The sequence below is a fragment of the Oryctolagus cuniculus genome, chromosome 7 (genome assembly GCF_051225735.1).
Source record: "Oryctolagus cuniculus isolate XC-2025 breed Fujian yellow rabbit chromosome 7, ASM5122573v1, whole genome shotgun sequence".
Lineage (NCBI taxonomy): Eukaryota > Metazoa > Chordata > Mammalia > Lagomorpha > Leporidae > Oryctolagus > Oryctolagus cuniculus.
Genome location: NC_142873.1, coordinates 77,106,162 through 77,122,106, shown reverse-complemented (window position 1 = coordinate 77,122,106; position 15,945 = coordinate 77,106,162). Strand labels below are relative to the sequence as shown.

Here is a 15,945-nt window from a genome sequence, read left to right as displayed (position 1 = left end):
ATTGCAAATATTTTGTCGGACTGAACTTCCTGCTTGGAAACAGGAGGAGACACAGGAAATACAAATCACCACTAGAATGAATGGAGGAAAGCTAAGAATTTTTCCTTTAAAGTTATTAAAGGGTAAATGCCACTTTTAAAATAAAAAGAATTAAAACAATGAAAGATTCCAATTTCTCACTTCTTCTGAATAGGAAGTAGAGACTCCATGCATTCAAACCTGTGGTAGCACACACAACATTATATATCTCTGATTCTGAAGGTATTCTGTGTGTGTGTGTGCGCGCACATATATTTTTAATAGTTTGATGAATCTGAAAAATAGATTTTACAGATAAGACCCCCCATACAAGTCAACTGTTCAGGTCACTGCTGGTTTTTAAGTGCAATAAGGGGGTTAAGATGAAATGATCTTTGTCTTCCTGTCATATTTCTGATCCAGCCATACAAAAGTTTTTCTTTAACCTTTCCTCCATAAAATAAAGATAACAAAAATGGACATAGTGGTTTTTTTTTTTTTTTTGGCAAAGACTAAAATATGCAGAGCACTTACTGTTTAGTACAGATATTTAAAATTAATACCTTTCCCTTCCTTTTCCAGGTTTTGAAAATCAAATTATCATTGAATGAAAGAAGTAAGCTTGGATTTGAGTTCCATTTTTCAGTTTACTGGGTATTTTTAATTTGGGATATCAGTGGTAGTTTTAGAGAGCCTCAAAATTAACAGCAGTGGGTAAAGAGAAGTTTTATTTAAAAATATAAACACTTACCCCAAAGAAACTCCATTTTTAAAGTTTTCTAATCTACAGAATCCCACTGAAATAGAGTGTGTTTCCCAACAACGAAGTACTCTGTCATATTTCACCAATACAAAGTAAAACAGCACCAATAAAGTCAAGTGCAGAGACAGCCTGGGAGGTGACATCCTAAAGACTGCTTGACCTCAAAGACTAAAGATCTTCAAGGCGGCTAAGAGACCACTCTCTTCAGGACTGAGTCTGGAATGTGGACACCAACTACACAGTCACACTCCTTCCCCAGGACATCCTGCCTGCACACAATAGCTACTGACAACAATTGAACCAGGTCGCTATTTCCAAGCATGGAAATTTTACTATCTATAGACACAAGTTTCCCTATCTAAGTCAAGTTAAGTGGCACTTGTAAACAATCTATTTAAAAACAAATTTGGTTACTAAGCACATTTTTAAAAGTCTTAATAGAAACTATCCCATTTAAAATCAGTTACTATTTTTTCAGCTTAAAAATACAGAAAAAAGAAAACACAATCATGATGAATCTGTGTCAAAGAGAAATTTGGAGAGGGGTTTATTTTATTAGCAAGGTTTCTATTTTCTCTTCCTGCCTCATGCCTTAAAACTTGCCCTTTCCAAATATGAGTATGTTCACCATTATCATTATCATTATCTCTTCATATCCAAAGCCCTTGTACCCCAGGCTCACATCACGGCTCCACCCCCATCTCCAACCCAGGCAATCCCTACTTAGTCTGAGACTCAAGAATAGTAGTCCCTCTCCCAAAAGCAGCTTTCTTTTCCTCATTCACAGAATGGACTATGGGACTGCTGCCACCTCTTCCGTCTTTGTCTCCACTACACCACAAAGGTAGCTTTTTATAGTTACACTACTTCAAAATCTGTATCACTTATCAATGGCATTGAACAGTGAAGGGCACTTCTTAAAATATCACCTTTCCCCAAATCACCTGCCTGCAAGCTGGACACTTCTCTGCTCCTCAATTCTGCCTCTCTTTGTGGGATCTACAGGCACCCATTTATTCAGCAGAACCTTGAGTCAGGTCACTCTCCTCCATCACCGCCTGTACATGAACAAGCCCCAGTTTCACAGCTTCAATGCCACACGTGTCCATGACCTCTCACATTCTGCCTATCTTATGCTTTGTTAAGATGACATCCATCCACTCTTATATAACAGCCATCCTCTACCACTGCCAGATCCCAGCTTAGACCCTCAACCTTCACCTCCAACTGGTCTCCCTTGCCTCTTCTCTTCTCAAATACTCCCTCTACTCTCAATCCGTCTTATATATTGCAGCCCAAGGTAATTTCAACCATTTTCAGTGGCAAGTCATTTCATCAGAGGATAATATCTCAATTCTCAAGTTTCATCTCATATATGCCACACACAATTTTAATTTAATTTTCATACTTTTAAAATAAGATCCCAGTTAAGTCTCCTTGCTGTCCATCTTGTTCCCTCTTTTAAATAGATTTGCTACAAATGACCACGTTCCAACACCAAATGTCCTCACATAACCAAGAAAGACCTTTTGTACATTCAGAAAAAGAGCATCCTCTCGTTCATAAAATTCAAAGTTTCAGCTTCAGTTGTTTTAGTATTTTTAAGTGTCTACTGCAAATAAAGTTTTAGCTTTTACAAGGTGTGATTTAATGGAAACATTTAATAGCAAAGCATACGTAACTCCTTACTGATATACAACCTACAAATGCCACAGCTGAGTGGCTATACGGTCATCATGGACCAGAATGCAGTGCTTGGACCCTTTCCGCCCACGGCAATCCCGTTGTAATATATCTTCCTTACCTTTCACTTTCGCAGTAAGCATCTCTGCAGCATTTTGAAGATCAACTGAATTGAGGTTCTGATGTTTATTCATTATAGACTTTAAAACACGGAGAAGCTCATCCAGACGTATATGAATGACTTCTTTGAAACAGTCTTGAAAAGGAAAAAGAAAAAATTTAAGGATTTGTTTCCAAAGCAAAGTTCTGGGAACTTAAACTAAAAAGATCACAAATTGAAGCACATGTCAGATGGGAGCCCTGGCTACACCTTTTGCCTTTCTATTTTCATTATGTAATTACATACGATTTACATAGCCTTAGAAACATTGTCATTCTAATTCAGTAAGGGTTTCAAAGGCTCTCTCAGTTATGGCCAATTTAGTATTTCACCTTTCACCGTTTTCTCGGTCTAAATATGCTCTCCAGATTTCCCTTGAGGCAGCTTCACAAGGTTAAGTTTTTCTTGCCTTATGTTTTGATCACCATACACTTTGTATGTTAACTTTTTTTTTTTTTAGATTTATTTATTTATTTATTTGAAAGCCAGTTACAGAGACAGAGGGAGAAACAAGTAGGGATCTTCCACCCTCTAGTTCACTATGTAGATGGCCATAATGGCCAGGACTGGGCCAGGCCAAAGCCAGGAGCCAGGAGCTTCTTCCAGGTCTCCCCCATGAGTGCAGGGGCCCAATCACTTGGGCCATCTTCCACTGCTTTTCCCGGGCCATCAGCTGGGAGCTGGATAGGAAGTAGAGCAGTTGGGAACAGTATGGAAATGCTGGCGCTGCAGGTGGCGGCTTTACCCACTATGCCACAACAACATTGGTTCTTGTGTGTTAACTTTCCACACTGGAATTGATTTTTTTTAAAGATTTTATTTATTTATTTGAAAGGTAGAGTTACAGGCAGAGAGAGGGAGAGACAGAATGAAAGGTCTTTCATCTACTGGTTCATTCCCCAGATGGCAGCAAGGGCTGGAGCTGGGCTGATTCAAAGACAGGAGCAAGCCGGGAGTTTCTCCCAGGTCTCCCATGTAGTTTTAAGGACCCAAGCACTTGGGCCATCTTCCACTGCTTTCCCAGGCCATAACCAGAGAGCTGGATTGTAAGAGGAACAGCCAGGATACAAACAGGTACCCATATGTGATGCCAGCACCACAGGCAGAGACTTAGCCTACTATGCCACTGTGCTGAGCCCTGGAATTAATTCTTTATAATCAACAGTTACTGGAAATCAGTAATTCATGGACATAAAAGAGCCATCATTTTATCTGTACATTTTACAAGCTGATATAATATGTATGATAAAATGCCCAGATCTTTAATAAAAAGTTGTGCATTTTTTAAAAAACTGAATTAACTGCCAATGATGAAAACCTGAGGAATCATGATATAAACTGAAGATTTCTGTCCCTGCCAGGCCCACTTTCCTCCTTGGCCACAGCAGCTGGAACAGAGTGGTGCTGCCCCGATGGTTCTTCTTTCTTTCTTAGTACCCAGCTGTCTAACCCTATTCTATAACCCATTCATTGGCACCATCCCTGTGATTACAGGGATAGACAGAGTTTTACTGTCCCTGTAAATAAGACGACCTTATAATTTATTAGCCAAATCAAAATACCTTTGCGAATCAAAAGGGGGGTGCTACTTTTAATCATGTTAGCACAATAAGCTTATTCCTGGATCATTATCCTAAGCGAATGTACAGGAAATATACAAGCTGAGTCAGGAGCACCTTGTTGTGCCAGGAAATAAGGAAGAGCTTTAAAAAAAACTAAAAAGAAAAACAACAGTGAGGAGGGTACGTCAAAGGTGCACAGGAGGGCCAGCCCTGTGGCGCAGTAGACTAAGCCTCCGCCTAAGGCACCAGCATCCCATATGGGTGCCTGTTTGTGTGCCAGCTGCTCCTCTTGCAATCCATCTCTCTGCCTATGGCCTGGGAAAGCCCAGGCCCCTGCACCTGCATGGGAGACTTGGAAAAAGCTCCTGGCTCCTGATCAGCCTAACTCCGGCCGTTTTGGCCGTTTGGGGAGTGAACCAGAGGGTGGAGGACCTTTCTCTTTGTCTCTCCCTCTGTCTGTAACTCTGCCTGTCTTTTAAAAAAAAAAAAAAAAAAAAAAAAAGGTACACAGGAGCCAAGTGAAAGAGCTGCTGGTGACTGAAGCTGGAACAATTTCAGCAACAAACAATAAAGTAGTAATGAGTCCAGATAGATATAAATGATTTCATAAATAAATGGGGGAGAAGAAACCAATTGCGTGCAAAAGAATTCTAAATATTTCACATGCTAGATAGGAGATGAAGCATAGCCCCGTAAGTGGGCAATGACAGTGACTGCCTTCTGAGCACAGGACAGAGGACAAGAGTGACTCTACGGTGGAGAGACTTGACAAACACTACAGAGAACAGCTGATCAGGCTAACATCACCGTGACAAGACATGTTCACAGTGAGCATCTTCAACAGCATGTGAGCAAAAGGGCGCTTTACATCTGCAACCTTCTTGCAAATATCCCATCACCCCATTCTAATGATGAGGAAAACCTCAAATTCTCATCAAGGCATTCTACAGAGTGTCTGACCAGTCCTCCTTCAAACAGTGAAGATGTCAAAAATGAGAGTTTGAGAAACTTACAGCTGAGGTGAGCCTAGAAGACATGACAACTAAATGTAGTATGACCGAATCCTGGGAGAGAAAAAGGACATCATAGAAGATCTATGGAAATGCGAATAATGATGGGCTTTAATTAGTAACAACGTTATCACTACTATTGGTTATTACCAAATACTGGTTCATTAACTCAAACAGATGTATGATGCTAAATAGGGAAAACAGCATAGGATATAGGGGAACTTTGTACCATTATCTTCATTCTTCTGTAAATCAGAAACTATGCCCCAATCAACTATTTTTATTTAAACATAGTATTTGTACATGTTAACAGTATGCAGTATAATTTGCTACATGTGAACAATGATCAAATCAGGAAATCGGCATTTTCATCTCATACATTATTTAGATATGTTGGGAACTGTCAGGCTCTTCCAAATGAAGTCTGTTATAAAAATAAAAGTAGGCAAAAGATTTTTGGAATTTTTGTACGGTTGGAATTTTTCCCATAAATATATAATTTTAAAAATTAATGTATAATTTTAATGCCCAGGGGAAATACGAATCTGCAGTTTAAGGAATTCTCCTTTATGTATTTTATAATCATGGTTGGTAGGTAGGTTGGTAGGTTTACTCAGCTGAGGCAAAACCGTGTAGTGGCTACAAACCACAGCCTCTAGAACCAGACCACTTGGTTTAAATTCCAACTCCTCGGATGAGGAATCTCGGGAGAGTTACTGAAGCTCCCTGTGCCTGTTTCACCACCTATAGAAGGAAGAAAATGGGGCAGGCATCCGGCACACTGGTTGAGATATCAGAGTCTCTGGGTCTCATATCCAGCTCAGCTCCCCCAGCTACTCCCTGATGCAGACCCCGAGAGGCAACAGTGATGGCTCGGGTACCTGGGCTCCTGCAAGCCATGTAGGAGACTTGGATTGAATTCAGATCCCAGTTTTGGCCACAGCCAGGGGCCACATGGGCATTTGGGAGTGAACCAGTGGATAGGAGTGCTCTTTCAACTCTCTCCCCGCTGTGACAATCAAATATCTAAGTTAACTTGTAAATAAGAAAATGGTTGATATTTCATAGGATGGAATAAATGAGTAAAAACATAAAAAGAACTTAGAACAGTGACTAGAACATAGCAAGCAATGTTTGCAGCTATTTTTAATGATTAATTTATGTAGCAGTAGAAATAGCTTTATAACACAGGTGAGCTCTGAAGCAGAACCTCTACTAGGCTGAAATAAAAGAAACTTATTTGTAAGAAATAACAATTATAAAATCTTCCCAATCTCTAGCTTTTCCCTCTACTTTTGCATGGCAAAGTCTCTTCTCTGGCACATATATAACTAAAACAACAACAACAACAAAATAGTAGTATACCAAATACTACTGCCTACTTATCAAAACAAGGCTGAATGGTTATCTGTTGTCGGAGAGTTACACTGTACTCTTTTGAAACCTACTCTATTGTTGGTCTTAAAAGGAAAAAGACATTTCCATCCCCTACTCCAGTATTTCCCAACAAAATCTACAGATATGAGGATACCTAGAAAAGATTCTGAGACCATTTTGTATTATTTTGAAGTCTCAGGCCCAAAGAACTTGATTTTGCATTGTTAAGAGTTTTAACAATGACTACCAATATCTAAAATTCTATTGGGTATTAAGCAAGAAGTACAAAATATTAATGACCTAAGAAAACCAAGGGAATAACTTTGGTCTTCTCAGAGTCAGGGAAATTAATTATATAGGAATTAGTACATTTAAAAACTACTTTCAGTCTTCTCAGTTTTCATTTCTAACGTGGTGCCATAGTTCGAGTAGGTCCCCCTCCCTGGGTTCCTGTTGTGTCTGGACCCAGCGTGGCAGTGTGAGAGGTGCTGGAATCTTTAAGAGGTGGAGACTAGGTTAGGTCATGGAGGGCAGAGGAACCTAGTTCTCAGGGAACCCCGGGCACGCAGCAAGGCTGGCCTCTGCACTCCCTAGCTTCCTGCCTCGCAAGTGTTGCAAACACCCCATGGTAAGTAAATGAGTGAAAAACATCTATCTCCCACTGTGAGCTGGTCGTTTCACACATGCTTCCACCAAGACGCCATTGGTGGGATCCAGACAAAGGGGCTCTCACAAGGGCTGGAGCCTTATGGTTTGCACTTTCAGTCTCCCAAACTGTGAACTAAATAAAACTCTCTTCTCTATACATAACCCGAGAAGCTTCCATTGTTACTGCAATGGAAAACAGACTAAAACATCTGATTTGTAATCTGCAATTGCTATAACCCACTTACACAGAAATTCTGGGATCCTCAATAATTTTCAGTTTTCAATTTTTTTCTTTTTTTTTTTTTGACAGAGTGGACAGAGAGAGAGAGAGACAGAGAGAAAGGTCTTCCTTTTGCTGTTGGTTCACCTCCAATGGCCGCTGCGGCCAGTGCACCGCGCTGATCCGAAGCCAGGAGCCAGGTGCTTTTCCTGGTCTCCCATGGGGTGCAGGACCCAAGCACTTGGGCCATCCTCCGCTGCACTCCCGGGCCACAGCAGAGAGCTGGCCTGGAAGAGGGGCAACCGGGACAGAATCCGGCGCCCTGACCGGGACTAGAACCCGGTGTGCCGGCGCCAAAAGGCAGAGGTTAGCCTATTGAGCTGTGGCGCCGGCCTATAATTTTCTTAACAGTATAAAAGGATCATAAGAATCCCAGCAATAGTTTTTTCCTTAAAAATAAGGGCAAAACACTACAATGACTGTCAGGATAAATGGCTCACCAACTTGAAATCCTTTTTTCCTACAAGGAAATCTTTACAGATATCAAAGATGTTCCAAATCAACATGCTGAAAAGCAGTAGTTACTTAGTAATTAGGTTTCAGCAGTACTTTAAATTGCACCAAGAATCATCCCAATTCCTGCAGTTAAACACACTTCTGAAGTTTGTAAAGCTCAACAAAAATGAACACAATCAAATAAAGAAAATGTCAATCACGAAGACTCAAACTCAAACTCCTCCCGTATATTTGGGCCGAAGGGCCAACTTTTAGGACATCAGCATATCCCATGATGTTTCACCTAGGACTTCACAAATTAGCAAGTCCACAACTTTCTGTGCCATATAATTGATAGAAAAAGGGGGGGGGGGTCCATTTTTACCAAGTGTTCTTTTCCTCATACATTAGATCTACCTCAAATTCTCTTTATGAAGCAAAAAGCCTCTTAAATTTAACTTAAAAAAAAAGTTTTAAGAAATTTAAGCAGTGAGGCCAGCGCTGTGGTGCAGTGGGTTAAAGCCCCAGCCTGCAGCACTGGCATCCCATATGGGCAACGGTTCAAGTCCTGGCTGCTCCTCTTCCGATCCAGCTCTCTGCTATAGCCTGGGAAAGCAGTGGAAGATGGCCCAAGTCCTTGGGCCCCTGCACCCACGTGGGAGATCCAGAAGAAGCTCCTGACTCCTGGCTTTGGATCGGCACAGCTCTGGCCATTGCGGTCATTTGGGGAGTGAACCAGCAGAATGGAAGACGTCTCTTTCTCTGACTCTACCTCTCTCTGTAACTCTGTTTTTCAAATAAATAAAATAATTCTTTAAAAAAAATAAATTTAAGCAGTTCCTTCACCAACAAACTACTCTCTCCTCAAAACCCCCAAAACCGTAGCAGCAGTGAGTAAAGCAGACAGTAACTGTTTCTCACTGAAACTTAAGAAAAGTAAGTAGCTGTCTGGAATAGCAGAAAACAACAGTTTAGACCAAGAAAACTGGTTTCAATCTTTGATCTGCCACTTCGTGCAATAATCATATACAAAGAGGCCAGTGCTGTGGCACAGCAGGTAAAGCTGCTGCCTGAAGTGCCAGCATCCCATATGGGCACCAGTTCCAGTCCCAGCTGTTCCACTTCTGATCCAGCTCTCTGCTGTGGCCTGGGAAAACAGTAGAAGATGGCCTAAGTCCTTGGGCCCCTGCACCCACGTGGGAGATCCGAAAAACGCTCCTGGTTTCGGACTGGTACAGCTCCGGCCGCTGCAGCCTTCTACGGAGTGAACCAGCTCTGCCTCTCTGTAACTTTGTGTCTTTCAAGTAAATAAATAAATCTTAAAAAAAAAAAAAATCACACAGAAAACTGACGGCATATTCATCATCAATAAAATGAAGTGGGTAAGAATATCTGTTCTACTCACCTTATAAGGTTACTATAAATATCAAACCAGAAAAATGAAGCTGTTTTATATTTTTAATACACACAAATAATTGTTAATAATTAATGTGTAAGCTACTCAAACTAAACACCATTGAAAACAGATTTTTCTCACACAGAATTACTTTCATTAACAAATACAACCTGGTTCTACAATATTTTGGCTAATGTAATGTAATGTAATAAGTCATTTAGAAATAAAATAGAAATTATGAATATATTTTGTGAAATTACATCTGTACTAAGCAAACAAATATAATATTTAATTTAGTCATATAACTAAATATAACTTTTAAGTGTAATGGTGGTGACAATTGCAAAGGTACTGAAATTAATTCCACAAGGTATTACAGATGAAAATACAATAGAGTTCAACCAATGTCTAAAAACTAGGTATGTAGAACAGCAAAACTCTTTTTTTTTTTTTTGACAGGTCGAGTTAGAGAGAGAGAGAGAGAGACAGAGAGAAAGGTCTTCCTTCCGTTGGTTCACCCCTCAAATGGCTGCTAAGGCCGGTGCGCTGTGCCGATCCAAAGCCAGGAGCCAGGTGCTTCCTCCTGATCTCCCATGTGGGTGCAGGGCCCAAGCACTTGGGCCATCCTCCACTGCCTTCCCGGGCCACGGCAGAGAGCTGGACTGGAAGAGCAGCAACCGGGACAGAATCTGGCGCTCCAACCGGGACTAGAACCCAGGGTGCCAGTGCCGTAGGCAGAGGATTAGCCTAGCGAGCTGCGGCGCCGGCCTCAGCAAAAACTTTTTTTTTTTTTTTTTGACAGGCAGAGTGGACAGTGAGAGAGACAGAGAGAGAAAGGTCTTCCTTTGCCGTTGGTTCACCCTCCAATGGCTGCCGCGGCCAGCGCACCGCACTGATCCGAAGCCAGGAGCCAGGTACTTATCCTGGTCTCCCATGCGGGTGCAGGGCCCAAGTACTTGGGCCATCCTCCACTGCCTTCCCCGGCCACAGCAGAGAGCTGGCCTGGAAGAGGGGCAACCGGGACAGAATCTAGCGCCCAGACCGGGACTAGAACCCGGTGTGCTGGCACCACAAGGTGGAGGATTAGCCTAGTGAGCCGTGGCGCCGGCCAGCAAAAACTTTTACACCCTGTGTTTGCTAGTTTATCAACTATCCCTGTAATATGATAATTTTAATTTATTGTTTGACCTAACTGCACCATTTATTTTCTGTTTCATTCAGCTCATCAAATGAAAACAGATTAGTTCCACTTTTCAGGTCCTCATGCATTCACATAATACCACAGTGCTGATACTGAAAACACTTCATGGAAATGCTTAAGTAAATAAATGAAAAACCCCATGGTGTTTTCCTTACTTTAAAAAAAAAAGAGCAATAATTTCAAAATTAGTCTTGTTAACTCAGTTTATCCTCCCTAGGGAAAGCAATGAAAACATGGTGCAAAAACAAAAAATTTCAGAACTTATTGCTGGGAAACTTCTACTTTTGTTGTAATAATTTTTTAATTTACAGAACAGAAGTGAAGCCTGAGAACAGCAGCTTTCTTTATCCAGCTTCTTGGGGCTGTAAATAACAACAGCTGACATTTTAAAGCACTTAGTCTAACAGCTTCACGTACATGAACTCATCTGATCTCAAAAGCCCAATGGTGTGGCATCTTGGCCAGCTCTAGGTTACGCAAGATATCTAAGGCAGGGCCGGTGCTGTGACGCAGTAGGCTAAGCCTCTGCCTGCAGCGCACACATCCCATAGGGGCGCTGGCTGGTGTCCTGTCTGCTCTTCATCCGATCTAGCTCTCTGCTATGGCCTGGGAAAGCAGTGGAAGATGGCCCAGGCGCTTGGGCCTCTGCACCCACGTGGGAGATCCAGAAGAAGCTCCTGGCTCCTGGCTTTGGATCGGCACAGCTCTGGCCACTGCAGCCATCTGGGGAGTGAACCAGCAGATGAAAGACCTTTCTCTCTCCCTCTCTGTCTGTAACTCTACCTCTCAAATAAATAAAATCTTAAAAAATCTAAAGCAGCAAACTTATAAAAAAGAAATTTAGTTCAGCTTTGGAGGTTCAAAGTCCAAGTTCAGGGGGGTTGAGTGCCTGTGTGAGTGCCAGTGTGTGTGTGTGTGTGTGTGTAACAGTGTACATCTCCACACAGGAAGTCAAAGAGAGACTGAGGTCTCACAATTCCTCCTGCAGGCACACCTCCAAAGCATGACCCGAGGTCTTCCAACAGGCGCTACCTCAAAAGATTCCACCACCTCCCACATCCCAGTAGCACCACTCTCTGGGGCCCAAATCTTCAGTCATGGACCTTTGGGGCACACCCAAACTGTAGCACACAGGTGCTATTATCTCCTAGAAGCAGAAGCAGAAGTAGAAACTGAAGCACACAGATCAACAATGCCCAGGCTTACAGACATCTAGCAAGTAGCAGAATGAGGATTCCACCTGACTTGTTCAGGCTCTAAGATCTCTGTTCCCCACCACCAGCTCTGTTTACCACATGATGAAAGGGTTACAGCTGAATGGTGGGTACTCTGCCATCTGGGATTTAACAGGATTTACCTTCCAGTTAATATGCCAGTCCTTATTAAATGGTGCTAACTTGGCAGACTATTCTGGACAAGTGTACAAGACACTCCATTCCCCAAGAACCGGAACAGGTGTAATAAATGAGCTACTTGTATTTCACACTTTGAAGATCCATTTCTTGCCTTCTACTCACTAAACCACAACCCTGTAACAGTCATTATTAACTTCTAAGTGATATCCACTAGGAATCACTTTAAAGAGGTTTACTTCTACAACAGGACAGAGCAGTACACAGCTGAAACTAACAAACTAATATTGCTAATATTTTACAAATTTTCATGCACATGGTGATGCTGAAAGTTAATTGAGAGTCACTGTAAAATTAACACTCAAGTTTGTCTAAAATAATATTTACATATTCTCCTATATCCACCCTAGGAAAAAAAAATCAAATGCATCTACAAAACTGGGTTTCTTTTTTTTTAGATTTATTTATTGGGGCTGGCGCTGTGGCGCACACTAGGTTAATCCTCCGCCTGTGGCGACGGCATCCTATATGGGTGCCGGTTCTAGTCCCGGCTGCTCCTCTTCCAGTCCAGCTCTCTGCTATGGCCTGGGAGAGCAGTAGAAAATGGTCCACGTCCTTGGGCCCCTGCACCCGCATGGGAGACCAGGAGGAGGCACCTGGCTCCTGGCTTCAGATAGGCACAGATCCAGCCATTGCAGCCATTTGGGGAGTGAACCAACAGAAGGAAGACCTTTCTCTCTGTCTCTCTCTCTCACTGTCTGTAACTCTACCTGTCAAATAAATAAATAAAATCTTAAAAAAAAAAAAAAGATTTATTTATTTGAAAGGCAGAACTACAGAGAGGCACAGAGAGAAGGAGAGAGAGATCTTCCATCCACTGGTTCACTCCCCAACTTTCTGCAATGGCCAGAGATGCACTAATCCTAAGCCAGGGGCCAGGAGCTTCTTCCAGGTCTCCCACTGGCTGCAGGGACCCAAGGACTTAGGTCATCTTCCACTGCTTTCCCAGGCCATAGCACAGCTGGATCAGAAGTGGAGTCAGGCAGGACTTGAACCAGTGCCCATATGGGATACCGGCACTGCAGTGAACCAGTGGATGGAAGACCTCTCTCTATGCCTCTACCTCTCTTTTACTCTACCTTTCAAATAAATAAAATAATTATTTAAAAAAAATAGTGTTATATAATCAAAAACAGAAAGCTACAGGGGGTATTAAATTGTTCTTTTTCTTTCAAATATATTTTACAGTGTCAATCAACACTTGCAAGCACTGAGCAGCAGCAGAAGATATTTTGCTATCATTTTTTCTAGCCCAATACAAAAACCTTGCACTTTTCAAAGCCTCAGATTTTTGCTTTTCCTGACATAATGTTCCACGTGGAAATGCGGAAGTCACCAAGACAGACTTTCAAATTACTGTATAAGCCAGAAGAACATTTATAGATTTGTTACTTGGAATTCCAGGAGCAATCTGTTACTTGTTATTTTTCAGGGGACAACCATATACCTGAATTGGCACTTACACTGGACATATGATTATATTAATCTACAATGTTATAATTAAACACAAAGTGCATATGCATAAGTGAGTGCCTTCAGCATTTTAATTTAAGAGGGTTTAGCTCTGTAATTACTCATAATTCACCTTTAATGATACTGGCTAGAGATCTAAAACTTTAAATTCCACATCTGCTATTTGTGTAAGACTACAAGGTAACCTCCTCCTAGAGATAAGCAGAAGGGAAAACACTGAACTCTTTCACTTATTTGAGGAAAGCAAAAATGGAGTATTTTCAGTTCTCTGATCTTCACTAGTAAGCTCTCCTTTTTCATTTGTAAATAAAAAAATAAACAAAGATAAACTGCACAGATATCTTACCCCTACTGGGCAACAAGTCTTCTTATTCTTTCTTTTTTTTCTCTATTCAGCTCCTCCCCAACAACCACTGCAGTGTGAGCTTTAACATTCTCACTTAGGAAATTTTCATCAGCATCACGTTTAAGAGAGTTATCATTAAATTCACATAAGAATCCCAGAAACTAAAAGCGCATCTAAAATGCATTACTAGTTTGAAAACAGATACGTAACTGTGCCCTTCGGCTCTAAACTATCAATATTCTGAACAACGTACAATCCTTAACTCCCATCAAATTCTGAATCACAGAATCGTAAAATGGGTAACATCTGTTGTAAATGCCTTGTTCTTCACAAAAAAGTGAAAGACTAAAATCCTATCGCAAAGCTAGTCAACAGCAGAACTGTTCCTAGAGCCTAGATCATGAGCCTGTCCAGAGCTTTTCCTGCCATCTTCTACCATCAATTTAACCAAACTGTACAATCTGCCTAGAAAATGCTATGTTGATTTCAATCAATGAAGAGTGAGAAAGTTACATGGTCTAAGGCAATTTAAGAAAGGGAATTTCAACTGAACCCCTGTTAGTATGTAAAATGTTCTTTACTGGGGCCAGCACTGTGGCACAGGTTAAGACGCCATCTGCAGAGCCAGCATCCCATATGGGTGTCAGCTGGGAGTCTTGGCTACTCTGCTTTCAATTCAGCTCCCTACTAATGTACCTGCAGTGGAAGGTGGCCGAAGTGCTTGGGCCCTTGCACACATGTGGGAGACCTGGAGGAAGCTCCTGGCTCCTAACTTGGCCTGGCCTTACCCTGACCATTGTGGTCATCTGGGGAGTGAATCAGTGGATGGAAGATCTCTGTCTCTCCTTTTCTCCCTAATTCTTTCAAATAAATAAATAAATCTTTTAAAAAAGATTTCTTTAATAACAACTTCCAGGTTTCCTTTAAATGCTATAAAAATTAAAGCATGTATAGCTTAAGAATCCATTTCAATATTCTTAATATTAATAAAGACCAAAAGTCTATACCAGCACTAATCAACAGATATTTCTGCAATGATGGAAATTTTCTGTATGTTCACTGCCTAATATGCCCATCTGGCTACTGAGAATTTGAAATGTGGCAGTGGCAAAAGGAGCCAAATTTGAAGTTTTAATCAAATTGAAATAGCCGGCCGGCGCCGCGGCTCACTAGGCTAATCCTCCGCCTAGCAGCGCCGGCACACCGGGTTCTAGTCCCGGTCGGGGTGCCGGATTCTGTCCCGGTTGCCCCTCTTCCAGGCCAGCTCTCTGCTGTGGCCAGGGAGTGCAGTGGAGGATGGCCCAGGTGCTTGGGCCCTGCACCCCATGGGAGACCAGGAAAAGCACCTGGCTCCTGGCTCCTGCCATTGGATCAGCGTGGTGCGCCGGCCGCGGCGGCCATTGGGGCGTGAACCAACGGCAAAGGAAGACCTTTCTCTCTGTCTCTCTCTCTCACTGTCCACTCTGCCTGTAAAAAAAAAAAAAAAAAAAAAAAATTGAAATAGCCACATAGGGTTAGTGGCCACTACTGGGCAGTACAGCTCCAGCTAATTCCCACGGAACACAGCTGGCGAATGAAATACAAAGCCTGAGCAGCGCTTTCTGCAGAGCACCTCCATGTGACGCAGCTGCGGCAGCATGCAGAGAACACCCCATTCTGCACCGATGACCTCTGTGTTCCAAGTGGGGCCATTACCTCTCAGCAGTAAGAGGCTGACAAAAATCCCACCATCCAAGTTATACCCACATCCCATCTGTGAAATGGAGCTCAAAGTACCTGCCTTTGTGGGGATGGAGTGATTAACTGTGTGTGTATTTGAAAGCACTCTGTAAAATAAAGAGCAGCACATCCAATTATGTATCATTTCTATAATTAGTTTGGGGAAGAACAAAAAAATGTGCTCATAAACTAATCACAAGGCTATTCATCTAAGTCTACCCTCCACAATATGCTTAAACACCTGAGGCCATACCCAAATGACTTCGCACACCACTGGCTTATTACAGGTAGATAAAGTGCACACAGAAATGATATCCTGATCAAACCAAAAGGTGACAGTATGCTTCTAAATTTCTTTATTCTTAAAAGCTAACTAACTCTTTAGCTTTTTAACAGCAACAAGATGTAGATTAAAAGGTAATAAACAAGAGGATCTGTTAGGTGCAGCCAACTGCATTAAAA

At 41.9% G+C, this 15,945-nt stretch overlaps 1 protein-coding gene across 11 annotated transcripts in view; it reads right to left on the bottom strand.

The window, feature by feature from the left end:
* Nucleotides 1–15,945, bottom strand: part of ARHGAP29 (Rho GTPase activating protein 29) — an 81,927-nt gene that overhangs the window by 42,114 nt on the left and 23,868 nt on the right. For 9 of the 11 annotated variants that reach the window (XM_008264860.5, XM_051857470.3, XM_089300312.1 and 6 more), the window contains one exon: nucleotides 2,586–2,720. In XM_008264860.5, coding sequence (XP_008263082.1) covers nucleotides 2,586–2,720 — 135 coding nt within the window. Of the gene's footprint in view, nucleotides 1–2,585; nucleotides 2,721–5,199; nucleotides 5,276–15,945 lie in introns of those variants that run through there. The other 2 variants (XM_089300315.1, XM_070078015.2) reach the window with 1 other exon arrangement.